General features: G+C 36.2%; 1 protein-coding gene and 1 long non-coding RNA gene across 4 annotated transcripts in view; one reads left to right on the top strand and one right to left on the bottom strand.

Annotated features, from left to right (window-relative positions):
* The window catches only part of ERMARD (ER membrane associated RNA degradation), a 29,466-nt gene extending 1,597 nt beyond the window's left edge, over nt 1–27,869 (top strand). The window contains exons 2-18 of one of the 3 annotated variants that reach the window (XM_057373611.1): nt 7,298–7,466; nt 8,734–8,873; nt 9,378–9,479; nt 10,631–10,720; nt 11,825–11,922; nt 12,448–12,584; nt 13,880–13,994; nt 14,529–14,631; nt 15,048–15,077; nt 15,583–15,651; nt 16,372–16,542; nt 17,422–17,505; nt 19,123–19,202; nt 19,703–19,831; nt 21,280–21,489; nt 22,365–22,478; nt 26,472–27,869. In XM_057373611.1, coding sequence (XP_057229594.1) covers nt 7,298–7,466; nt 8,734–8,873; nt 9,378–9,479; nt 10,631–10,720; nt 11,825–11,922; nt 12,448–12,584; nt 13,880–13,994; nt 14,529–14,631; nt 15,048–15,077; nt 15,583–15,651; nt 16,372–16,542; nt 17,422–17,505; nt 19,123–19,202; nt 19,703–19,831; nt 21,280–21,489; nt 22,365–22,478; nt 26,472–26,535 — 1,905 coding nt within the window. In that variant the 3' untranslated portion in view covers nt 26,536–27,869. Of the gene's footprint in view, nt 1–7,297; nt 7,467–8,733; nt 8,874–9,377; nt 9,480–10,630; nt 10,721–11,824; nt 11,923–12,447; nt 12,585–13,879; nt 13,995–14,528; nt 14,632–15,047; nt 15,078–15,582; nt 15,652–16,371; nt 16,543–17,421; nt 17,506–19,122; nt 19,203–19,702; nt 19,832–21,279; nt 21,490–22,364; nt 22,479–23,015 lie in introns of all 3 variants that reach the window. The other 2 variants (XM_057373608.1, XM_057373610.1) reach the window with 2 other exon arrangements.
* LOC130577926 (uncharacterized) lies at nt 3,338–6,034 on the bottom strand. The gene is made up of 3 exons (XR_008965827.1): nt 5,977–6,034; nt 3,963–4,174; nt 3,338–3,397 (listed from the first exon to the last, which is right to left on the bottom strand). It is a non-coding gene; the product is annotated as an uncharacterized LOC130577926 (long non-coding RNA).
* Nucleotides 27,870–27,877: the final 8 nt, after the last annotated feature.

Raw genomic sequence — 27,877 nt, 5'->3', positions numbered from 1 at the left:
AAAACGGGCATGGCAAAGGCACCGGCGTTCTATTTCCACACACGGCAGATCCAAAAGCTCATGTGTACCCACTTCACAGATCTGCCGGAATCTCATTTTAGAAAAACAGAATCACTGCTGACCTTGCCAATTGCGGACCAAATCTCAATAGCGTTGTTATTGACCCCAGCGTCTTCCTGCCTCTGCCACCAGAAAACCTTAGGCCAAACTGACCTTACTTTTCAATTCCATACTTGGCCACCAACCAGACCGTAGGCGATACTTAACCAAAGCTTAAGACCCGGGAAACATAGTAACTGATCTCTGACTTCTCTCAAGGCAAACTAATGGAAATCGAACAAGTTCTTAGRACTGCACAACACAGCTTCCCTCCCAGCCAAGTTTCTAGGCAGCCTAGCATTTTATCACAGATGCCACTAAGCAAAAAATGAACAATGCATTTTCTTACAAAAAGCATGCTTTTAAGAAAAGATACCTGCAATTTCATGTAAATATTGCTTAACAGACCTAGGCATCCAAAAGACAAGCAACATTCAAAATTTTGCAGCCTTACACCAGCTGCTTCCACTTCCATAGCAGATCATTACAAGAGATGAAGCCCGTATGTAACYGTAAATATTTCCAAAGCATTTTTTGGATTTGTTTTTTTTTAAAAACAGAGCAAAACCAAGAAAAATTATCTCAACCGTATACTGTTTTTTATGTGCCAACAATAGAACAAAAATGAATACTTAAATAATGATCTTTTGAACATTTTCAAATATACCATGTACTGTGATGCACAAATTCAGCTGTGACTTCCAGAGTCTTAGTCAGAATAACAAGCCATGACCAAAGCCAGTGCAATAAATGTATCAGTTTCACATTTAGCTGAAACCCAAGTGTCTCTTTGAGCATCCCAGAGGCATCTGCTGGCAACCTAAAGGGATAAAAGAGAAAAAGGTATTAGTGAACCGATATGCAGAAGTTTTACTACTTCTTTTTTAAAGAACACATAGCATTATCTAAATGTTAATCTAATTATATTAGGAGAGCTGCAATTAYTAACAACAATGCAAAAGTTGAATAAAATTTAAATTCCTATTCAATGTTAAATACATGCTCTTGTCTCACAGTGATGCTTTCACACTTATACATCCAAAAATCTCAACACCAAATCCCAAATTTTCTCTCACATTCACTTGTTACACTTCAGCATACTGTCAGAGCACTCCTTCAAAAGCAATAGAATGTCTGTGTGAATAGACATTAGTTTTGGGAACATATGCAACTAAGAAGTCACATCCACCACTCCTCCACCTCCAGCTTATTCCAGTCTACTTGCGACCATTTATTGGGCTCTCAGCTTTTTTTATAAAATTGTTTTAAAAGCTAATATGTGTGACTTGATTGCTGGAATAAACATATTCCTTGGGAGAAAAAAGTTAACTTGGACCACTTCACTAATGTGTTTGCACCTACAGCTCCTCAATTAAAGCACTGCTTCAGAGGCAGCATACTGTTAGATGGCACCAGAAAAGCAGGTAGATGGAGGCATCTCACAAACTGGCTTTGGTACTGAAGCTGAATCCTTCAAATGTGTTTTCCTGTAACTCACTAAAGACAGGTTGGTTTCAATCAGGTTTTAAGAACTGATGATAAACACTCCAAAGCAGAAGTGTTATTTGACACTACTAGACAGATAAAAGCATTCTGAATGTCAGCAGGAGCTTGGAGCACTACATTTGCATACCAACACAGCAAAATCTAAAATCCTTTTATTTTAGGTGTTCCAGGTTCACATGACTGGTGTTAATTTGCAGTCCAAGGAGCATGTCTGGTGGCAGCTGCAGTTACCCTCCCTTTCCCTGCCACCCTTCTGTTCCATGTCACCCCACAGTAAAAATGCACAGCATTTTGCACTGAATGTGACAGCCCAAATGGAGATCCAAGTACACTGGACAAAGAAAAACAAAATTTGCTGAACTTATGCAATTGTACTGGCACAGCATGTAGCAAAAACAACTGGTTGACAGGAAATTTAAGTAGGGGCTGTTTACCACTTACTGAACATAGGAAGACAACCTTCAGAGAGTTAGGCAGAATCACAGCAGCACCCTGAGTTGTCACCTGGCATATTACATAAAGAATGCAAAAGCTCCAAGACCATCTCAAACATGGTGCTAAATGTGAATGAATACCTAGGAGATAACATAACGTTCTAGAAATTGTTTTCAATTTTCAAAAGGTGTAACAAATAGTATGTTTGCTTACAATCATTGCCTGATTGGCCTTTTCCACAATTAGCACTGATACCACATACTTATAACGGTCATAGTCGAATTCATTCACAGCCTTTATAATTTCGTCTGCGATTGAAGCACACAAGAACGGACTAGAAACTCCATCGTATTTGGTTCCTTGAAGTTTATTCTATCAAAAACAATTTTGAAAGATCTTAGTTTTCATCCTAGTAGTCTTTTGCAAAATATATCCTTTACAGTAATTTTCATTACAAGAACATGAACAGAACTAATGAGTAGAATAGTCAATACAGATGATGGTTTTGAACAGCAAAGAATGGACTACTTTTACTCTAAAATATTTTATGTTTTCTTGAAAGTGACACACATGCCCAACCAATCTCCATATAACAATCAGGAGCATWTTCTTCTCCATCACTTGGGCTCAATTGACTGGAAAATAGTGCTACAAATATCTGTTCCAAATATCCAAGATAGGTCTTCCAGACAGCAGAATTAGAAAAATCTGGTTATAACTATTCAAAATTCCACTAACAATTTTGTATTATCTCAACAGATTGTTCTCTTTCATTTTTGCTTAATTTGTATACATAGCACTCTGACTGTCAAGGATACCTAGTAATTTTATGAAGGTCATGCAAAATTAGCAGAATTACCACAAATTTGATATCATGATCTTTTGCTAACTAGGTATTTTGCTGATTATGGTACTTTGAACTGCGCTGCAGTTCAATTTGATTTTAAAAGGTATGAGTTTAGGAAGCTTCAGCTCCACCTAAATAACACATGTGATTTAGCATGTCACAAGGAGTGACCTTGCAGAGGCACTTCTGCACTTGCAAAACAGAGTACATTCACATTACGCTCATGTGCCAAAACTCAAAGCCTGCAGAGATCTATGGATGTGTTTAAGTTTATGCAATTTACACTGTTCCATAAATACTTTTGCAAGACAAGCTACTTTTGCAATGAGACAATTAATTTAAAAAATACTATACCGTTAGTATCGCTTGAACTTTGTCTTGTACTAAAGAATCCTGTACTTTTTCACGTGGCTCTAGTCTGTATGTGTTAGGGCATTTTGGCTTTGCTGATTCTTGTGGTGGAGCCCCGCCTGAAGCTTCATATTGTGCTTGTGTCTTTTTTCCTTTTGACTGTACAAAATAATAAAAGTCCWTATCACCTGTCAATAGTTCAGAATTTAACAGACTCCAAATACTACTTTATGGTGTACAGTTAAGAGAAAAAATCCCAACAATTGCTCTAGGATCTGTTAACAAAAAAAACAAAACACTGAAAGCTAGAATCTAGTTATCATCTTCTGGCTGTTTTAGCACTACTGTTTGGCCTGAAAAAAAAGTGAAGTGGTTGACTTCCACTCAATTTTAACTTCTTTTCCAGCAAAAGCCAACTGAACTTTGCATCTAAACTCAGTCAATCAGGCACACGGTATTAGCACCCTGAAACCACTACATTTTCCAAGTAAATACATATAGATATTAACATATCCATCCAAGATTGTTAATCACAAGTTCAAGCTTTTCATTCAAACAGCCTACACAACTCGTAAAATACGGACTTGGTTCATTTACTACTTAATTTTACTTATCCTTATTTCTTGTTACAAAACAAGTACGTATGGATTTAATTTGCTCATTAAAAACAAAACAAAACAAAACAAAACAAAACAAAACAAAACAAAACAAAACAAAAACACACCAAGGGAAAAAGTAAGCTCCCATCTGCAAAGCTTTGTAATTTTGCTACAACTTAAAAAGTGATCTCTGCAGATTGCATTTTCTCCCCATCCAGATGCATGCTCTATCTCTTCAACACATATAACAAAACTTGTCCCTCTATGAATGCAAGAAGCAAGTCTGATGTTGCAAAAAAAAGTCACCTGATGTTCATCACAGTGGCTTGAAACCAAACTGTAAAACAGTAGAAGAAACAGAGAAGCACAAGAAACCAATGAGATCGTAACAAATGCTACAATGATCTTCCATACCAGCTACTTCCCAACCAACCACTTTCAAGTTTTGCTGACTGTTCAGTCTCTGTTCCACTTCCTGACTACAGCTAAACTTAACGTGAGAGAAAATCATCAGTTCCCTTCCAGGAGAGCATAAAAGAGTCAAAGGTGAAGTAACATCATAATGTAAGGCTTATAATAAGAAGTACAGAAAAAAAAGTCACTTATAGACATTATGAAAGTCTAATGAGAGTTATTTAACAAGGTGCACTGTTCAGTGGCTCACAAATCTTTCCATATGAGGAGTTTTAAGAATGAGGGAAGAAATGCAGTTTGTTCTCCATGAAATCATTTACACATTAGTCCTGTCAACAACTGTGGACATTACCTAAAAATCTCCTCTAGTTCCTTAAAAGCAGTGATGTTGGCAGCCTTACTGCAAACTGCCTGCTGGCATTTGTTGAAAACTAAATAGCACTTACTCTAAAAACACAATGACCAAACACATTTGCACTTAGCCTGTGGACACTCATTATSTACTAACTGCAAACTCCTGTCTTGGAAGACTACAGCCCTGACATGCTCTCACAGGTCAACTAAGAAGATAAACCACCTCAAGTCTTCCACCCAAGCTGCTCAAATGAGCATCCCAATCCATGTGAATGGAAATGAACCTGTGAAAAACAGCACTATCCAAACAGGTTCTTTGTTGACATGGTTCAGCTTAAGCCATACCACCTTCAACTTCTTTCATTCCTGATGGAAGAAAATTCATGTCTATACCACACAATTTCTAACAATGTTGATACTTAAAAGTTTACCTGCTATTATTTTTTCTTTTTCATAATTTTCATTTTTGCAAGAAGTCAGTGCATTTACTAATGAGCAACCAAAGATCTTATTGATTTCTCTACAGACATGGCTACTAAATAAACCTACTTCTGCATATCACTGTATAAAATACACAATAAAACCCCAAGTTTTAGCACAATGTTGCAATTACATTTCTGTAAAAGTTCTGCATCCTCTGTGAAAAAAAATCTCAAAATTGCAAAAAGTGACTTTGCATTTGACCACTTGACCAGAGACTACCTGTTCTTATGTTATTCAACTCGAGTACACTGGCTTAATTTTGGACACACGGAAGGAAGTATGCTAAGGGGAAAAAAAGCCTTTGATATTTAAATGAAATGCTGTTTGTTAGTAAGTCCATTTTAACAACCAATAGCTGTTAGTTGTGAAAACAAGAAATGGTGCTTGTTTATTCCTTTCAGAAGAGCACACCTTCTAGCCTAAGAGAGGCACCCCGAGTTGGAAAGATTCCTCCACCAAAGGGGATACCACCCTTCCCTTATCTTTACCGTTGCCACGGCTCGGTCTCCCAATGAAAAAAATTAAAGCCCTTAGTAGATATTAACTGTGCATACTCTAATCAGCACCCCGGCTGCAGGGCAGGTGCCAACATGACACCTGGACCAAACAAAGGGCAAGAGCTATCCCAGATCGGACGCTAACCAAGAAGGAACAGCATTCCTGATAGCAATTTTCACAAGATCAAACGCACTTTTTAACCCATCGTCTACGCACTGTAGTGTCCTTCCTAAGGACACAAGTCCCATCCCTTTCTCCCCACTGAAGCGCTGCAGGCCCGGACCGGCACCCCCGCCTCGGTCGGGTATCACATTCCCCTGCTCGCGGGGGTGCCCCAGCCCCCGCCAGGTCAGCCCCCCGGAGCCGCCCCTCGCCCTGGCGCCCGCTCACTGTGTCTTGCGCGCCCTGCCGCTTCTTCCCTCCGTCCACTTTCCCCTTCTCGGGTCGCTTCTCCATGGCTCTAGCCGCGGTCTCGCTCGGCGCCGTGCGGCGGCCGCGGCCCTGCCCGCGAGCCGGCCGTGACGCAGCGCGCGCGGGCGGCGGTAACGGCGGGAGCGGCGGCCACGGTGGGGCGAGGGGCCGCGGGCCTTGGGCCCCGGGGATGGGCTGCTGCTGCGCCCGGCGGGGCGGGGAGGGGACAGCCCTGCCCTGCTTCTGCCAGTGCAAACCCGGGGCGTGGTGACCTGCTTTCCCTGGACAGGTCACCACCTCCCCCCCCGCCCCGCTGCCCCCAGCCTGGCCCGTTTTACATGAGTAATACCAGTAATAAAGGGTGGCAGCGGTAGTGCATGTTTTGCTCTGGCCTCCTGTCCCTGACAGTGACAACGGGAAGAGACACAAATTAAAGTGGACTGAATGCTATGTTATGAACATTTTAGGGTTTTTWATTTCTTGGTTTTTAAATAGCAGGCAGCGTATAGAGGCAGCTAATAGCAGATTCCGATGGGGACTGTTACCCTTGGTCATGCTGATACCCATGTAAATATTTCTTGGCTCCGTGAAACCCTGAATTCAGAGGTTAGAGAGGGTCAAATCTACCACGTAATTTAAGATGAAAAAATGTTTTAAATTTCACTTTAATGGAATATTTTTCAATATTACTATTTGTTGAGGTACTTAATTTTAAAACTGTTTCTTTGTCTGATTATTGAGTGACTGTTTTTTAATCAATCATAAGCAATTTCATCCTTGTTGACATGGGCAGTTCTGTCTTTGCAATTTTTTTACGTGTTTGCTTCTGAATCAGTACATCTTTCTGTTTAGACTAATGTGGAATGCTTAGATTGCGGTTCACACCCTGCCCCACTCCAAGGATCTTGTTGATTTTAAGGACTAATGCTCTTGGTTTACTTGAAGTAGCATCAGTTTCTCTGCAAGCTCAGAGATTAGGCAGAATATTTATATATAAACTGGGATATTTTGCCTCAGTCTATCTTGCCATGATTTCAGTAAATATAACCATTCTGAAATACAACCTCTTGGCATTATGAAAATAGAGCAATCGTTTCCTTCAATTTTCCAAAGATGGTTCTGGTTGAGAGTTCCTTTCATCACATGCATGGATGAAGCTTGCATTGCAAACCATAATAGCTTGTTTACAGATGCCGTGTTACTGTCTGTCTAACGATGCTTATGGGTATGTTTCAGTAATTTTCTTTGTTCTCATGCGCTTTCTTGATACAAAGATTCTTTTCATGTGTGTTTGTTCCAGATGGCATTGTCAGACTCAGTCACTACTTGTCTTTCTCAGCCTGTGCATTATGTGATTTGCAAACTTGGATTTGAGAAGACAGACAAGTATGACATTAATAATATTTTATCAGGAAATGGTGAAGTATGCTGGCAAGCTGTTACAGAGCATGTATATGACCTTGAATCAGGTTGGTATTTACCTGTGGTGGTAGTAGTGATACATTTAAGATTGATGCAGAATTTCAGTACAGTTCATAGCAATCTTAGTTTAGTTGTAACATTTTGTTACAGTACAGCATTAGCTCTGCTACTGATTGGAATATGTACCGTTTCATATCTATAAAGAGCTTTAAATTTTTCAGCCTCATTTGGTATTTGACTTTTGCTGGCTCCTAAGGTTCATGTAATCTGTGCTACCTAAGTAGCTGCTACTTTGCCTTCCTCTTGGTTCCCAGTTTAATATGCCTGTAACATAAGGGGTTCAGTTCTGCTTCTCTCTGACCCCGTAACTACCTTCTTCTGTGTTCTTTATATTCATTTTGCACTAAATTTAAATTTAAAAGCCTGGGGCCATCAATATTCCTACAGTTGCTTCTGTTTGTGTGTCCCAACTTTATCTTGTACAGAGGTACTACTTTGTTTCCCTACTATGGAGAACAGTTTGTCGTTGTTCTTTAACCAAAACAAAGTATTTGTGTCCTGATAAACTCATTGAATTTTAATTTTCCAAATTGCATCATGCAAGCTCTGTTATTAATTTCCAAAGGTGGTAAAAATACCTTTCAGTAAGCCAGAAGAATTAATTTTCCTATAAAAAGTGTCCCATGAAAAAGATGCAGATACACTCTGTAATGTACCATGTCTTATGTTCTTTAAAGGCTGTAAGTGGTGCAATTTGACTGGTCCTGCTGAGCCTGCACTAGCTTCCAGCTTGATTATGTGGAATTTCTGTAGAAATTCGAGCAGGTTCTGAGTATTTCAACAAATCAGAACATAATGATACTATTTATTATTAATATATATAATGTATGTATATACTATTAATGAAAAGGTTACTGGGTAAAATAACCAAGTTATATACTTGGAATACAAAAAATATACTAAATTATTTATTATCTTTTCATAATATTTATTTAATAATTATTTATTATCTGTTCATATTTTCTTGTGTTAAGGTTTTGTTGGGGTGGAATTTTTTGGTTTTTTTTTGTTGTATTTGCAGAAGGTGCTTGATCTTATCTGGTTTTGCATTGAAGTTTTACTTCCCAGTGTCTTTTCTGTGTGGTGTTTTGAACAGTAAATTGTATTGTATTGATTGTGGTAAAATAGTCTGGATAAAATTGTCTGTGCTAATTATGTACACAAGGTGTAGCACATTTGATCCCTAGTGAGTTTTAAAATACTGGACCTTCAGGAAGGTTGATATCCTAATCACCTTYTGTTTTTCAATTTAAGATCAAAGTGTGGATTATATCAAAAGCATACGATCATTAGGACCTGTATGTGAATCTGTTMATTTGCACTTCAAATCTCTGACCAAGAAGCAATTTGTAATTCAGTATGCATCATGGTTCCACTGGACAAACTGCACAGAGGTATGGAAATTTCTGTAAACAGTATTTTGGCACGTGAATCCTTTGTGGAAGTTCAATGTAAGAGCACAAAACAGATATCCATGAACCAAAATGTTTAGAATTTGTCCTAAGAGAAGGACCTAATTGTCCTTCTCTGATAGATGGTTGCTTGTAATTTCTCTGAYTTTGTAATTAGATTTCATATTAGTCAACGTGAGGAGCTTTGGGCCTCCTCTAACATTAGTTTGTAGAATTTTGTTTTTCTAATAATTTGTGCCTAATATCAAGTTTAACCTTGTAAAGTTAATATGGGTAATTTTAAAGAAATAAGGCACTAGATATCGAGAGGTGCTCTAGGGAAATTTCTCTTCAGGCATCCACACTTTTATCTCCTTGGCACGGTTTTCTTTCTACATTTGCATAGCAACTACCATGGAGGAATACTTAGGTTCCTCTGTGCTTTTGACAATGTGATTTTACTTCTGAATATTGAACACAATATTCTTCCTCTCCCCTATCATGCAGGTATTTCTTGAAGTGTTTGATGTTTTGCAACATGCAGAAGCTACAGAAGTTGCTCTTGGCTTAATGAAACTAACATCATGCTTGGAGCGAGCCTTGGGTGATGTAAGTGCCAGGATGAGGAGTCTATTGCAGATGTGGCTTTATAAAATGGGAATGAGCTCTTGGATTTAAGTGCACGTTGAAAAAATGTGAGATTGCCCTGTACTGTAGTAGTACACTAATAGCCCACATGCGTTTTGAGTTGGACAGAGGTTCTTTTCTGGGTCCAGTTGTTCTAATGGAAATATATGCGGGGCTCCTATGCTTGTAGAGTTGCTCGTGAAAGGGCTGTTACTAACCAATTTAATTAAGAAAAAGTTTGATTAATCGGTTTGATTAATCAGGTCTTTGTTTGATTTATTTAACTGAATTGGGGCAGCATAGCTTCCACAGAAGATCTGATGTGTAATAACTTCTGTGAGGGCTGGCATGCAATTGAAAAAACAGGCTGCTGTGTAACTTCTTTCCTAGGAAGAAGGGAGAAACAGCTACTTAAGCAGTTTTTGCTGCTGGGCTGTGTTACAATCAGATTAGCTAAAATGGCTGGTTGTTCAATATCTATGGGGAGCTCTGGAGAAGAAAATGACAGAGAAAGAGCCACAGGTTAACTCACAAAGCAATTTTCCCAAGTATGGGGCATGGTGAATTTTGAAGTAACCAAAAATTACCAAAGATTGCAAAAAAAAAGTCGGGAGAATACAAAGAATGGAAAGTATGATAGCAGTTGAAACTTGAGATGCTGAGGTTGCCCAACAAAGATGAATTCTAGTTTAACAAACAGCCTGAGTCAGAAGACAAACCACAAGTCTCCTTCCTTTAACAATGATGGACCCTGAAAATTTCTATGGCAAGAACGAAATACAGTGTCCTTGGTAGAGCTTATTCTCTTTGTTACATGTTCTTGTTGTGCTTTATTGGTTTTTGTGGGATTTTTTGGAAGAGAAGAGCAGCATATGTACAGACTTGTCAAAAGCCTCTGTGTATGAATATTAAGTAGAATATACACTCTTTTCTGACATATTGCCTAAATTTTAATTTGTCATAAAATATAGAGTTCAAAGCTTTTTAAGGATCTGTTGGGTTTTGTTTGATTAGTGTTTTTATAATAAAAATGGTTATTGGGTAAAATAGTCAAGTTACATACTTGAAATACAAAGAAGTATATATGAAATTAATTATTATCTCTTCTCTGTTCTGCTCTTTATTTTTAATAGGTGTATTTACTTAAGGATAATGATTGTCCTTTCCTTCTAAGAGACTTGCTTGCATCTGAGCAGCTTGCAGATGTCTTTGGACAAGCTGTAGTAAGTGCATGGTTTTGAAATAAGGAAACTACTGAGCTGGTTTTCTTCCTACCAAATGGCAGGCTTCCCAGCAAAGCTTTTACTTATACTCAAAAAGAGTTTGAAAATTCTGCAGTATGTAGGAAAAATACATTGTGTATATATTTTCATTTTATACATATTACAGTGTGGGGAATATGTGTAAAAGAACATATTTTTAAGGCGAGCTCATAAGTTTTTATTTACCTTTTCATGTGAAAAACTTACATATGTAAAATTTCATACATGTGACAAGCCAACAAGCAGCTGCAGAGTTTATTTTCTTCGTCCTGAGTTACACTACTCAAAAAATACACATCCTGCACTGGCTGTTCCTAATAAGCTGTGTTTCCCTTCAAAAGTGCTGCAGTAAGATGCTTTATAACTTTTACCATATTAGAATTTTTCAAAATGGAGGAAACTAATATGCAAAAAAAAAAAACCACGATAAACTCAACATTTGGGTGACATTTACATCCTTATGTACACAGAGTAGGTGGATCTTTCAAATACAGTCTTGAAAATGCACATTCTTTGTTAGGACAAAATATTAGGTGTGAACTGTGGAAGGTTGTGTGTTAGCCACTCTAGTAGTGTCATAATGATTATTTATTGAATTTTGATGGCATGTGGAATATCTGAACTCTTAAAGTTCAAAAATATACAAAATTTTTCTGTTTTGTTTGATAGTGATCTGGAAATACAACTTTTAATGCAAATTTTGTATTTTATGTTAATTTGCATTAAATGACACTGGATTTATACTACTAGACGTAAGAGCTGAACTTGACTTCATTTATTTGCCTATCATAACTGTTCAGGATGTCGAGTAACTAGTTTTGTTCTGTATTATATTCTATAGCCAGTACAAATAAGCTGAAAGATTCTCTTTTAGAAAATTCTGGGAATTGTATATAATGAGTTTCTCTTGCTGTGACAAGTGGTGACCGGTCATCTTGGCAGTAAACATTGTTGTTTCTCAATAACTTCTGAAGTTTTCTGCCATGGAAAGGTAATAAAAGAAGGGTAAGAAGGACAAAAAATAATATATTTCTTCGTGCAGTAATCACTTTGTTTATTAATTAGATGAATTTACTGAAAGTATTCATTGGATCTCCATATGGTCTGAATCTTCGTAATGTTTTGTGGCATGGGTTTGCATCACCACAAGAAATTCCTGCCAAGTAAGTTACCAGGAAAAAAAAAATCTCATTTTCTTACCAGTCAGACTTGTGAGTTCTTGAAAAGTGGTTAGTAAAACTTACTTCTCTTATAGGGGAAAAAAATTCCCCTGCTGCTGCTTTTATTTGAAATGGATTTACATAGAATACTTCAGCCGTTACAAATATAGCCATTAATAGGTCCAGTGGGTTTTGTACTGTTAGAGAAAGCAAGAAAGTTTAACTTTTTTTTTAGTCAGGGTAGTGAAGAATAACTTGTAACAAAATACAGAGGAATGGGGTAGAAGGAGGAGCAACAGCAGCCAATAAAGAATACAGTGATGCTTTTTTTTCTAATTCTACTCTTGTATTTTTTTCATGTTTGTGAATGCAATTAGTTATTAAGTACATCTACTTAGAGGGGGAGTGTAAGTTTTGGGTATTTTTGAAAGAGTGAATATGCCCTTTTGTCTCTAACTCACAAATGTTGACTTTTTGCAAAAGATTTCTTGTGTAAGCTTTGCTAATATATTATGGTATTCTCCCTAGATACTGTGCTATGCTGCTTTTTTTAACTGCAGGATTGGGGCAGTTGTTGCARACCTATCTTCTGCAAAATAAATGTGTTTTAGTACATCGACCTTATGTGATCTTCATTAGCTTAGAGGAGCTTGATGTATTTCCAGGCAAGTATTTAACTGTTAGCAAGTTATTTTATTATCCTGTATTTGCTATTGTTTCATTGTCCAAAAGCACTGTTGAAAAAAATCCATTTTCCAGAGTTCCAAGATTAAAACGTCTCTAAGATACCTGTATACACTGTGATTAAATGAACCARTCAGGGTTGTAGGTCAGCTTCTTAATATGTAGGCAGTTCACTGACTATTGAGTAGAAAGCTACTGCATTCTAAAGTAATTATAACACATTGAAATGTGAAATATGACTGCTTCTGAAAGACTTCAACCTTATGTTACTTTTTTTTTTTTTTGATTATGAGAGTTAATTTCATGTAACAACATCTAGTTTGCCTTTATGAAATCTAACTTTTTACAGATCCAGCTGAAAGGGTCCCAGCAGCACTGCCCTGAATCTTGCAGGGAAGGTAGTGTTGAAACATAGTAAAAGATGGTGCCACATCTTCAGTACACTAATACTTTTCTCAGGGAAGGATTTGAGGTGTCAGATTGAAACCTTCTCATCTCCCTGTCCACAGACCTTATTTGGTTTATTCCTACTATTTTAAGGCAACAACAGCATATAGGGAATCTTGGTGTCAGTGGTGATCATGGTCAATTTGTGCTACAATCAGTGAAACAATCTGTCCAAGAAATTGAGACAGGACTTTTGGGAACCAAATCAAGCTGATAACATTTCAATAGTTACGTAGTATAAATCCTATATGTGTTGATTGGCTTCAAAAAACCACCTACTGCAATCAAGTTACACTTACCATTTTAAGCTTTCTCTTGGGTAAGATCTTTATAATGTGAATTTATAAGTGTGGGTTTCATTATATGGTAGCATTGAAGTATGAAATGTTAATTTAATATGGTATATTATCGATATAGAAAATTGATGAAATAAGAACAATGTGGTCATGTTCAAATATTCATACTACTGTACTGATTCTGGCTGCATATAAATGATTAATTTATATTATACCTTTTTTAAGTATTTGAAGTAAGTAGACAACAACTTAGCAGAAGCTGCATCTAGTTGTTGTGTAGTCTTTCAATAAAAAGCAACATGCCTTTTTAACTGGTTTTACTCTCTAATTATCTATTCTCACCACAAGTGCAATCTTAGATATTTAAATTCTGATCTTAAATATGGCTACTGTTGTACTTGCATCGTTAAAATAAGTTGGATAACTTACAAGTCTCCCTTTACAAATATTGAAATAATATTTTCAGTGAAATATTAAAAATTGTAAACTGTAGATTATATGTGGTTTTTCAATGTTGTTTTGTTAACTTGCAGTTCTTAATAATGAAACACTTTCCATGGCTGAAGAACTTGTAAAACTGTCAAGTTTTGTATTAAAAACAATGTTACCATTTTGGATGGCTGCTTTAACAGCTTTCAAGCAAAGCAGGTAAGATTTTTTTATAGTTTTTAATAGAATATAAAAATAATATATTTTGTATTTTTAGATCTGCATTTGCAGATTCCTAGGCTTTTTTACTAAATCTGTTGCTTAAACAGCATATAGTTGTGCTTTTGTTATGGTGACCTCTTGGAAAGTATTTTGAGCTATAACTTTGTTTTGTGTCAACTAAGGTTATAAACTATATMTTGAAGCCTAAAAAGAATGGAGATGTAAAAAAAAGGAGAGGTTTACAAAGCAAGTGGAAATAAATCTTCATATGTTAAATCACACATTTGAATTTGGAATTTTAAAAAAGAGTGAATTTTTTAGTTTTCCTTTCCTATGCTCCATCTTTTTGTGAGTTACTCTAGTCTCTGAGCTTGAATTCAGTGGTCGGTTTCTGTTTGGCACAGGTAGTCATTTATTGTTTGTTTACAAAATGCATTACAAAGGAATTTTGTCAAGGTTGTTTGGCCTGAAAACTCTAACTCTGAAATGGTTTATAAGACAGAAAAAACCCTATATCTGTTACATTTTCAGGTATGCTGACAGTGTGATTCTCTTACTTCCTCAGCTGGAAGTTGGACTTAGATTGCTCTTCACTACAAATAATAAATGTCCAAATCGATTGCTAACAGCTGAGGTAAACTTCTGTCTAAAGTCATTTGTTATGTAGTGCTTACAACATTTGCAAAATAGTTATTCTAGAGGCATAGTTTTTACCCATTTACAAATTTATCCTTCCAAAATTGCAATTGTGCCACATTATTTACTAATTTTCTTTTGAGATTCATGAATGCCTTTAATTTTTATGTAATGTCTGCCCGTAAAAAGTAGTTGAAGATTAGAGTTCAGAAACAGTAGTTTGGGGTGAAAAGTAGGCCATGATATATTTGTCTTAAAAAAATCAGTAAAAAATCCCAAAGTCCTTTCATTCATAAGGAGTTTTTTTTGCTGTTCATGCATGTGTTCTCATGCAAATGAATAAAGTTTGATATACATGTCTAGTTAATTGATTTTGTGTGAAAATAAAATAATATTATTTGTCTTTTGTTCTAGTCTTCTGCTCTCTACACAACTTTCGATGAGGTACTATGATTTGTAAAAATATATATATATCGATGCCCGAATTTGATCCATGCATGTTTCCCACTACTAGAGTTAAGAATGCACTTTCTTTTATTGAATATGACATTATTTCTAACGTTTTTCCAAATAAAAGATGTTGGACAGTAAATACTTTAAATTTGGAATCCTCCAGAAAATACCAAAATTAATACATGTTTTAATGAATAGACTAATTTCTTGCGGTTTTATCTTGAAATCCTTCACTCCCCAGAAACATTCTGCCATTTTTCATAGAGTCAGTTATTCAAAATAAATACCAATAAATATTGCAACCATAAATCCTCAGTTTTAGAAATTGTTTAGATTATCTCAAATTATTTGTCAGCTAGACAAAATTAGGCATCTTGATTCTAGAATGGCAGAAGTAATTGCATCAAATTAGGAAAGCTAGTTGGTGTTTCTTTTTTGATTATTGGGTCTTCAATTATTTAATAAGTTTCTATCCAAATTACTTTTTTTTTTCTAGATGCTAGCAAAGCATTTGGATAATGAAGAAGTCAACCGGTTACTTGTAGTTCTTGAGGAACCTGCCTTGGCAAGTATTTAGAAAGTTTTCTGGAGTTTTGTCATTGCTGGTTTTTGTTTAATTGTTTCACTTAGTAATATCTTTATGATACACCTAACACTCATTTATTTCATATAGCATATCTCTAGCAGCTTAGAACCAGAAGCTAAACCAGCTTGTTAGCCTTTTTCATTGTGAAGGATAAAAGTCATACCTGACAAGCCATATTGCATGAGGATATAGGACTTTCTTTCTTTCTGAAATACAAGTGTTTTGGAGACATTTGTCTTTAGACTTCTGAATCTCAGATAAGTGGAGCAGAAGAAGAACTGATGCTTCATACAGGGAAATTTCAAATGTATTACTGATTGCTTCTGGGACACATGTTGCACTATCTGGGCAGATGGCACAAAAATGTGGCTCAAACCTACCAGAAAACATTCTGTATCTTGCTACCCAAACAGATTGTGAACAGGAATACTAGGGTTGTTGAGTTTAGAGGTCTTTTGAGAGTGTAGAGGAGATTTGAGATTACTGTCCTATTGCCAGAGGCAGTGGGTCTGTGAAGGGCCTGGGACATAAAGCTGACGGAAATCTGTTGTTAGCTGTCACATCACAGCTTGTATGTTATGAGGACAGTTTGCAGGTGACATACCTGTCTTTCAGAGTTATTCTATACACTGAATATATTGAATTCCATGTGAATACACATGGAATAGAATTATGTATAGTTGGTGTATGTTTCCACAGGACTTTCTTTGGGATTTCTTGAACCACCAGGAAGGCCCACGTATAAGAGATCGTTTAAGCCATGGAGAGATCAATCTAGAAACATTTCCCAGAGAAATAGCTAACCAGATAGTTGGATTTGCAATTACTCTTCTCTGCAGATTCTCAGATGAGGATATGTTTTCTCTTAAGGTAGGGACAAATATTTTGTTCTCAGAATATTTTTTTTCTGTTATTTTGCATACCAAATATAATTTTAGTGTTTTATGATTAAATCTTTCTTGAAAACTGCATTTTGTGCGGATGAAATTTTCCTTCAAGTAAAAAATTGAGAAAGTATGTTTTTGCCTAGTTTTGTAGTGAAATAAGTACAGAAAGTTTTCCAAAATGTTACCCTTTTGTGCTATATCTGAATTGGTTGGTTTAAACAGTCCTTATTCACAAGGTTGATCCATAAATTAAAATTATTCCACTTAATTTTGTCAAATTGTGCTGATGAACTAGCCTGTTTATCTGCAGAATTGTCTGAAAGGTATGTAGAACAGCTATAGTTCACCCCCTGAGGTATGTAGTATGTAGTTACAGAGATTTCCTGAGACACTGTAAATAATAGATTGCTAATGGAAGTGTTATTTGTAACCATACTTACACTATGAATTTGTAAACATTTTTTGCCTAGTGATATGTTTATCAACATTAGCAATCATATTTGCTTTCCCCAGTTTCCTGTTTATATTTGGGATTAATTCTTTCAGCATCATGCAGCAACCTGTGAGATAAATTTCCATTTATTAGTTGCAGCTCTTTTTAGTTTTTCAAGATGTATTGTGTGCTGCTGCAGTAAGAGAATACTTGGTTGCTTTTCTGTCAGCTGCCATCAGGTTCATAGTTAAAATACAGGAAATTAAGCTTTAACTATTCACCATGCTGATTACTTCTTTCAGCCCTTAGACATTTGGAAGCGTTTATTGACGTCAGTGCTATAGGTGGCTTGCATAAAATGAAGTAATAAGTCTAGGTCTGCATAGCTTAAAGAAACTGTTGTCTATTGTCTGTGATTTTGTAAATCAGGAACACATGGTTATAAAGCCACTGATGAGCTGTGCAAGTTGCTACCAATCTCGATTTCATCCAATTTCCCGACTCAAGAAACAGGTAGGTACTTCCATCTGTGAAAGAATTGTGGTCCTTAAAATTGTAAATCCTCTGAATTAGTCTAATTATTTTTCTTTATGTTTTGTCTTTTAAAAAAACCAAAAACCTTTTTAATTTTTTTTTCAAAACTTAATGGAAATCACAGTTGCTAAAATGAGATATAATTATGCATACTCCTGTTAATGCAATTGATACCATATTTGTGTTCTAGATTACTAAATAGCTTTATTCCTAGCTGAGTGTTTCCTGTTCTGTAGTTTTCTTAATCTCTTTATGCTTTTTTTGTGTCAGGAACACTGCTAGCTCCTGTCTCCAGGATTTTTGGATTAGGCTTTGTAAGTTTTTTACTGTCTGAAGGCTAGCTGATTAAGATTCTGTCATGGTAGCATAATTTGCTTCCCATTGTGTCTCGGTTTGAGACAATGTTTTCAGAGAAAAAACATTACAGAGTAAATGTTTCCTCTGAAGTGAAAAATTTGGTAATTTTTTCCACCAATATGAAATAGATGTTGGGGCAAAAGTGAAGAGAAAAAAAGTAGTTTATTAACAAAGCACAATGCCCACAGGACACAGATAAAAAGTAACTGTTAGATATTGAAAAGTCCAGGAACGCATGCCGCGTCCTCCCCCCACAGCCACTCGGCCACGTGGTGTGGAGAAAGGTGGCGAGGCTCCCATCCCCGGGAAAAAGAAACAAAAAAGAATCCACGTGGCCGCTGCGGCAACAGTGGAAAAAACTGGAGCAGTCCTCTCCTCACGGTGGATGAAACAGAGGACTTGGTGTGCTTTTCTGTCACCAGTTTGGCTTCTTCCAGAGTCTGGGATGAGACGGAGMGGTGTGGCCTGTCCCTGCCGGTGCCTGGCTGGTCGGCACTTGCCTCTTGGTTCTCAGACCGCAGCCCTGCTGATCTGCTCTGGAAAATCACAGGAGTCGCAGAATGGATAGCAGTCCAGGGAAAGCTGTTCACCCAAGCTAACAAGCCTGAGCTAGCTAAACAGCAATAACATAACTCCCCTGCACACAGCGAGCAGGATTCCCGCAGCACTGAGCTGAGCTCCAAAAGCCTTGGCTTTTAACTGCCCGCGCTGCCTTCCCAGCCACCCCTGCCCCTTCTTCTGGGTGCTGGGAAGGTGCTGCATCATCAAAAGGCACARGCACCTTTTGGGCATACAAGCAGATGGAATATAGGAATAGAGTGTTATCATAAAATCAACCCAAGACACATTGTCGTGGTCGTTCTCTACCAATCAGTTTAATGAGCTACTTGAGGATGTTCCTCTATTGATTTGAGCTTGCAGTAGAAATACTTAGATCTTTTACTTTTCAACACCATTCAAGGAGTGTGTTAGAAAAATCACGTTAGCTAATTTTTTATATTAAGAAAAAACACAGAAAGAATACTAAATCAGTTCATTCAGATAACGTTTTAGCATGGAAGTGTACATCAAGACTTTTTGCCCTAACTTAAACCTTAGCAATTGAAGATGGATTACACAATTATGACCAGTGAACAAGTAATTTAGTGCCTGTTGCAGTTTTTTTTCCTAAATTGGCCACTAAGAAAAGCATGTCAAAGTCTATACTTTACAAAACATTTTTCCTGATATGTTTTTGAGGTTCTGGAATGTATGAAGAGCATTCACTTGTGGCTTGAATTGCCAAGAGTGCCTGAGGAACAAGTACAAGCTATTAAAGGGTATGTATGGTCTGTATGAGATCACCACATATAAAACAGCAAATAATTCCTTATTCTGAAAAAGACTTGGTTACCAGTGGGAAACSTTAGATGAGGTATTAATTAGAAAAATAATATAACATTCTATCATTATTTGAAAAGGAGGAAGTCATTAATAGTATCACTGGACAAAATTGTACTTTTTTAGAGCTAGAGAAGAAAATTTAATGCACCTATCATGTATTCAGTATACTGCAGGATTTTTATAAATGAATAGAAGATTGAGAGGGGTTTGAAAGATTGCTAACAATCATTAAAGGGAAACCTGGGAAAAGGTTGATATAGTTGGAGAAAGAAAATCATGCTTATAAGGTAGAATAATAAGGTAAATAATATTAGACATAAGAGTGGACACTGACTATGCAGCTATCAAAAAAATCGGCATCTAGATCTATGCTGTTTAAAAATAGTGAGTACTATACAGTTTTATAATCTCAATTTTTTTTCTCTTATTTTTAAAGGTTGGAAGTAAATGATGAAGCTAATACTTCAACTTTGATGATATCTGAAATTGTATCTCAGTGGAAGCAATATATGCCCCAGAACTGCTGCAGTTCAGATGATCCAATCCATAGCGTCCTAGCAGAGAGGTGAGTTTGATGTCCTCCCGCTTCCCACTGCAAGCTTCTACCTGCAGTCCATGGAAGAGCTCTCAAACCTAAATTATCATTTCCTGTTTTCAGAGCAATGCTTGAAATGTTGTATGCACTTTTCTAGTGTTGCTGCCGATTTATTCTGAAAACTTTAAGATTGCAGCTGAACAACATCTTCAAAATGAAGATGAGAAATTGTAGATTTTGGAATTACAGTAGAGATTTTACTTGGAGATTAGCATGAAAAAATAACCTTTGGTTTTTAGACTGGGAAAGCAAAATTATTTGAATATTTGTGTACTGACTAGGTTAGGTTGGTTTTAATCTAGTTTAAATGTTAAAAATGAACCAGCAACTCATTTTAATGCACAGATAAGTGCACAGATGGGTGTGACATTCAAAATGGCATGCTTTAATATCAAGATTCAGAAAGAGAAAGTATCTTGTTATACTTGGTATCAGACATGGAGGTATGTTAGTTCCAATTGTGTCTGACTCGGAATAATGATCAAAATAATTTGACTTTTAATTGCCATTCTTAGAGCAGCCTAGAGTCCCATGATTGAATGAGTATGTTTGAACTAAACACTTCTAATCAAACCCATTCAGCATCAGCAGCACAGAGCAAAGAGGATTTTCCCTGTTGCTTTGCTTATGTAACATGTGAGTCTTCTGCTTCCTACTCACCAGTCTGCAAATTTATCATTTATTAAAAAGAAGTGTAATGATTGAAGTGTTAAACCTTATTCTTAGAGTTTTTTGCCTTTATCTCTTCAAGTCATTAATGTTTGCTATCTCAGAGATAAACTGGGCATGAAGGAGATTAAGAAACACTTCTATAAGAACAGAATGGTTTAAGTGATATGTGACACATTAGTGTAGCAGATTAGAATATGACAGAAGGAAGATATTTGTGTGCTTTAACAAAGTATGATCTGGTGTGGTGTTGATTAAAAAAATGGCCTCAACACCTGCACTTTACACAATGTTAAGTCTGCTTCTTGTTCTCCCCAGAAGAAAGACCACACACTAACGGGAGTACTAATTAATAGCATTTGTTTCAGTGAGTTTTATTATGGTGGATGTTAATTCATTGTGCATTGAGCTATAGTGGGAGGCTTCAACCACAGCCCTGCTGTGACTTGATGTGTTCAGTGTATCATTTCAGCTAGGCAGTGTTGCTTATTGTTGTTGTATTTCTTTGGTCTGAATTGGGAAACGTGTTCATCATCATCAGTTTTGCATTTATATTCACTAAAGTGATAGAAAACACGGTCACTACCCTACTACACAGATCCTTGCTTTTTTCAGTCATGAGGTAAGGGCAGTTTATTTCCAGGTTTTCTGTATTAAAACATTATGAGTCAATACTTAATATGAAATGTATCCTATGTTAAATCCAGCTAACAAAAGATTGACATTAAAAATCCCTTCCTGTTTTGGAGGCTGCTGGTGGAACTCTGTGATATACGTATTTGCACGTTGTATTCCCCAAGACCTGTCCTGGAAGTAGTGGTGGTACTCCGCAAAATAAGCTCACAGTGCCATCAAGTGTCCCAACAGGTTACTGCCAGCGCTGGGCTGAGATACACGCAGTGGGTTAACAAGACCCTGCGTTCTCGCCAGAGGCACAACTATCTGCGGATGCTGAACAGGTTGGTGCTGGTTCTGCTTTATTTTGTGGTTAGGTTTATGCGAGAATGGCTGCACGCCGCTGTTGCTGCCTTTCAGTGGATTCTCTTGGAAGTTTAAAGTCAACAGTGTTCACCTGTTAACCCTTTCTGTGTTAAGTGTCAACCAGATTTCTCTTAAGTAGCAATATTGAAATAACAAAATATCTCAAATTGGAGAATAAGTTAATGGACATTGCATGATTAATTCACGGTAAATTACAAGCTTTCAAATGAAGTATTATTTAGATTTTTTTTTTTTTAGTTTCTAGCTTTTCCTGTTTAAGCATATAAATGCCATTCAAGTTTTATCTGACTGCAATAGGTTTAACCGATTTGAAGATTTTATCTACTTTAGTTTGCTGCTTTTTGTCATTACAACTGACATCTTTATAGGTAGAAGGGATATTGTTTAATATTCCATTAAATTTTTCTATTCATAAGGGCATTCCAAGGTTTTATAATTATTGTTTTATTGTCAAGGTTATGTTCCTAAAAATGCTAACCATGTTGTTTAAGGAACATAGCTTAAACTGAAAACTGATGATACACATTTGTGATTCGGTTGAACTGTAATTTATTATCTTTGGGTTAATGGGTGTTTGCAAGTTTTTCTTTGGAATCTTAGATAGTTGTCCTTTCTTTCCCTCCTCTTTTTCAGTTTATAGTCTTTGTTTATTTCTCTGGAATTTACATTGCTTTTTGCTAAAGGATATTTCATAGGGTTTTTTTTCTGACTTTGCAATATCCAGCAATTTAGTATGGTTGCAGACGTGTGAAGAATTTTTTTATTAATGATTTCTTTTTTATTTGGTTTTAGTTTGTTTATATATTTTGTTTGTTTTATTTTTTTCCCCTAGCATTAAATTTTTGTCTCCMGTGTTGCGGCTCATCTTACTATTGGTTACTCTGGAACTAGTCAATGTTCATTCAGTTTGTAAGAAGAATCCTTTTGCTTATCAGCAGTATCTAAAGTGAGTATGTAAATTTACTTTATGAAAATAGGAATTGTCCCAGAATGCCTTTTTGATCTGTATTGTAGAGAATTTTTATCATTATAGCCATAATTTTACCTTGGGGAATAGTTACTCAAGAGCTAAAAAAACTTTGTTGAAATGTGGATAGGGAATATTAATACATAAAAACTGCAGTTATTATGTTGCTGACTTTACTCCTTGTCTGTTAATTAACAGCTAGCTGGGTATCACATATATTGTAAAACATTTGTCCTAGAAAGCAAAGGAAGCCATTTGCAGAAGATTCTGTAACCATTTGATCACTCTGTTCCCTCTATGAGGATGTTAATTGCAGTTCTGAAAATATTCACATCTCACTGTGAGAGAGAGGGAGTGGTTGTTCTCCAAAAGTAGAGCAAACTTCATCCTGAGGGAGATTTGGAAACTTGAAGTTGTTTGCAGCTTTGAATTAGGTGTTACAATATTCTTCTCTCTTTTTTAAACTTTTCTTTTTAAATCCTTGAAAGAATTTTTCTCTAATGTTATTTCTCATAGGTTTTTGAAGTCAGTCTTGCAGTACACTGAGAACTTGGTGACATACACAAGCCCTGAGAAAAACAAGTGGCATGAAACCATGAAACTTACAAACAAGGCTTTGATAAAAATAAGGAAAATCAGTGACAGAAAGCTAATGTTGATGCATCTCTCTGTGTGAACTAAATGGGCTTAAGAGTATCTGCACATTGTTTTATCTAAGTAGTTATGGAAACCTCATATTTGATATGTCTGATTTAAAGACAAACTTCATCAGTCATTGTCAAATTTTGGATGCAAAATTTAGTCTTTTTATCAGAAGGTAGCTGTTATGCTGGAGGTCAATCATCAGTCTTCCAGAGAGCATGTTGTTTGCCAAATCCACTGAAAAATATTTACTGTGAACTAAATCAGGTTGATACAAGTTCTACTGTAAATATATTTTGTTTTGTACGTTGATTTTTAATTTTTTTTAGTTTCCTACTGTATTGAAAAATACCTAAGAAAAAAGTGTAAACAAAAGCTCTGGAAATTTTTAAATGAAAAAAGTAATTTTTTACTTTGAAATATGTCACATATTATGATAGACACTGTGTTCAGCGGGTTAAAAAATTATGAAGTTTCAGCATAAAATAGCTTTCATTGGAATCTGTTGTTGTTATTAGCTGTAAACAATCTGATCTTTCTCTGAACTCTGAGGTAGAGCTGGTAACACAGTAACCAGTTGTTTTTATATGAGGATTTAAAGGAGACAGGATGGAATAATTTCTCCTCAGTCTTGTTTGTTTTGTTTTTCATATGCCCGTTCCCAATACATATTTAGTTAGTTAATTTCATACAGAGTGAGTATGAACATGGACTCACAGACACATATTCACTGTGGTTGAGAAAGTTATCCTCTTATTGCACACATTAATTTGAATACTTTATTTTTTCAAAATAAATTCTCCCCCATTTTCATCACCAAAGAGTAGAACTTCAAAGGAATGCATAAGTTGAAAAACAGATACACAGAAGATCACCAGTGTCTCTCCATTTACTTTCTCCTATGGAGAGTGAAACCAGAGGGTAATGTCTGGAGAATATTTGGCTCTACAAGGGATTAGAGATTCAAGTTACATTTTAATAAGCTTCTCTGCAATGTTTCTGGACTGGAAATCACAGTGAKAGTATTAATGGTTTAGTTTATTCAATGTGGGGGATGGATATAAACTAAGATCATCCTACTTCCTTGATGCTACCCTTGAAATATATTGTGTGTGTTTGAAACTTAGATTTCTCAATATCCAAGGGTTCGTTCGTTGTTATGTAACTTAATTATGTGAAGAAGTTTGAACTAGATAAAATAGATTAAATCTAGAAATAATTAGTCAAATGCAGTGTATGAGGTACAGTCTAAAATTTCATCTTTTTTAAAAATTGAATCAGCAAATCCTGATCATATTTTTGGAGGCTTATTTTGTACCTATTGACTTTGCTCAGATGTATTAACTTCTGCTAAGTGTGTCTTGGTAATGACATTGATGATGACACTTGCTTTGATGGTGTTAAATATTCTAAGACAAAAATCATTTAAGTTTTATATATTCATTGTAGGAAGGGGATCAAGAAATTAACACACAGTCGTGTTTTCAAAGTACATAAACAACTGACACACTTTCTCCTTTTGAAAGTTCATGTACTAAAACGTATCTTATAGACCACAGAAGAATACTTTCAACAACATAAGTTCTCCTTTTGTTGCTATGTTTAAACTTTGGTAAAATGATCTTCTCTGTTCGCTTCACTTCCTTTTACCTAAGTTGGAGCACATTGACAGTTTCTTCTTTCCTTCTTTCTTCTTTCCCTAATTAGTGCCACAGATGTGATTTGTTGCTATAGGTTTGCAGTAAGAAGCATGAAGGATTTCTGGCAATTCTGTCAAAGATGCTTTTTCAGTTTGTTTTTCTACCTCTGAAGCTCTCTGATGGGAACACTGCTACCATCTATTGTTATACAAATCTGGAACAGGCTGGGACAATCCAGTTATTTATTCTGACTTAATGCTGTCATTTGCCAGAAGGTCTTATGCATGCTGGGCTTATGGGTTATGACAGTACTGCATGTCATTTGCATGCAGGACTTACAGATTTTTCCTGCTGTTAAAAGACTTACGGAATAGCGCTGTTGAATAAGTGTATATCCTGCAATGAACATTGAAGAACAAATGGCAAGAGATATGGTAGAGGTCATTGGGTTTGTCCTGTATCAGTTACTTACTTGTTGACTCCAGTTACTCATCTTTGCCATCTCTTCAGAATCACTTTTGAGTTTTAAGATATTATAAAGAGTSTAAACTCTGAACATTCAGCATTCCTGAGAGCACAAGAAGCTTGGAATAACTATATGCCTAGATATATCTAGAATTGTACCAAAGAATGTTTTCTTCCAAGTGTGGTATTTCATCCAAATATTATTTGGATCTGCTTTAATTGTTGGCATTGCTGTCTGAGGTCTGTGTTTTCCTTGAGGTATTCACTCAGTGAATCTGTATAGACATAGATGTGCAATCTGATTGCAGCATCACATGAGGAAAAATGTTGAATTATTTTGTTTGCCTGTATAATGCTAATGAAGGAGTGATAATTCTTAAGTCAGTTCTTCTGAGTTCAGTTAACCAGTTTATTAAAGAATCACACAGAACCAGAGAATGTTCTGAGTTGGAAGGGACCCACAGGGATCAAGTCCAACTCCTGGTCCTGTACAGAACCATCCCCAGGAGTCACACCATGTGCCCAAGAGCATTGTCCAAACACCTGAACTCTGTCAGGCTGGTGCTGTGACCACTTCCCTGGGGAGCCCATTCCAGTGCCCAAAAACATGAATGAAGAAAGGTTTTCTAATATCCAGCCTAAACTTCTCCTGACATAAATTGAAGCATTTCAGCATTTGTGATTTTTGGTACCTTCTAGGGAGCATGAGGATCAAAAGTTCACTGAGGTGGGCACTGTACAAATACAGTGAAATACCTTTTATGGTAGGCATCTGTGTGTGGAAACAAAGCTTGTCCTTTATCTCATTCAGTCGTTCTCTTGTTTGTGCTCTCTTCAATGGCCATAGGGGGGGTTAGAAACAGAACCATGTGTTCTTACTCAAACATCACACCAGTGACAAAAATAATTAAAACCATTTTGGGATTGTCATCACTATTGCATTACACAGAAACGTTTATGTAAGAGATAGAGCAAGAAATTTGATTTACTTTTATCTTTTAATACATCCCATCTAGTGGTTTCCAAACAGCCTGATAGCCTTTGAAGTGAACGCGTGGTGGCGGTGTTTGGTAACTCAAAATATCACTCAATTAGGACATTCACATATCTCTTTTCTTAGTATGTGTATAAAAAAAAAATCAAGTTTTCTTCTGATTTCATCTGTTTTGTTATATATGCCTCTAATTGTGTCTTCTGTTGAAACTTGTTTTCTTATTTGTTTCAGATTACTTTTGGAGAAACTGAATGTGTCTGAAAAAATTTTTGCAAACATTTTAGTAGTTAAGTAGAAGTTCACATTTTCCACACTACTTGTTGAGGACTTTTGTAATCTGTCCATCAGCTCAGCTGCCCCTCTCCTTATGTCTTTTAAGAGAATGACTTATTTGAATTTAATAAATAATTTATTTAAATTATTGTTTTTTTACAAAACGTAAGTATTGCTATTCCTAAAAGAAAAAAAATCAGACTGTCATTAATTGCTAGGAGAGCACCAAAAAAAATTTCTCGAAAGCAATATATATCTTTTGAACAAAAATAATAACTGTCAAGAAACACATTTATTGATTAGATTTCACTAAGATTTCAGCCTTATTGCTGTGGTAATGTTTTTTCAGTCTGTTGAAACTGAAATGTGCTATTCATATGCTGCCCTATGAAGAGCTAGTTGACCATTGCATGTTGGGTGGCCTTTGAAAACTTTGTCCACAGTAGCAATTTCAAACCATGTGGAAAGATTTCAGTTAGAAAAGATTTTCATTCACATGAAGTGATTTTTATATGCTGTGAAATCTTGGAACATACGCAGCAGAGTTTGTTTTCGCCGTACACTACATGAGTGCATCTGGTCCGTGTGTGGTGTATCACCTTTTTTTCATAAATTGATCTGCGGATGCAGAGCAGATTTCTGGCTGGTGTAAACTATTCCTGTCCCATCTTCTTTGGGGCAGATCCCTTACTCTGGTAAGGATCTTCCCCATTCTGTTTCAGTTTCCCTTTAAGGATGTTAGTTTCTATCTGTCCATCTCTTTCAGACTTGTGTACTTTCATGGGACTAGAAGAAAGAGCCACCTAGTTCAGATAAAATTGCTCTATAGCAAAAACTGATTAATTAATTACTTTGCAGGGAAGTGAGGATCATGCATGGGACTTCACAGCTACAAACCAAATTCTAGATTCTTTAATATTTTGTGTTTCAGGAAGAACTTTGCCTAGAATAGAAATGAATTTTCTTTTTGAGGCTTTTTGGGACAGCACTATAAGCTAGATCACCTGATCCTTGCTTTTTAAAATTTTTCAGGGATAAAGGGAGATCTCTTATTTATGAAGTCTTTTAAGCCATATAGATTCTCAGATAGAAATTGAAAGGAAAATGCCTGTTGTTTTTTCTTCTCTGGGCCTCAGGCAATAGGATGTAAATATGGGTAGTGAATACTGTGTGAGATCAAACTGGCGTTTTTTCTGAAGGTGAGAATCCAAAACAATATATACAATTAAAGCCAGCAGCCTTGCCTACCAAAAGGAATCCATGCCTTCTGGCATTCTCCACTGAATACCTCCTCTGTTCCTCTCCCATGTACATGCATCTCGCAGTTTCTTAAATAAAAAAAAAAAAAAAAAAAAACCTGTAGT

This window comes from Malurus melanocephalus, unplaced genomic scaffold, assembly GCF_030028575.1.
Source record: "Malurus melanocephalus ecotype Western Australia unplaced genomic scaffold, MMel_1.1 scaffold_203, whole genome shotgun sequence".
NCBI classification, from domain to species: Eukaryota; Metazoa; Chordata; class Aves; order Passeriformes; family Maluridae; genus Malurus; species Malurus melanocephalus.
This window is presented reverse-complemented; position numbering and strand designations above follow the sequence as displayed.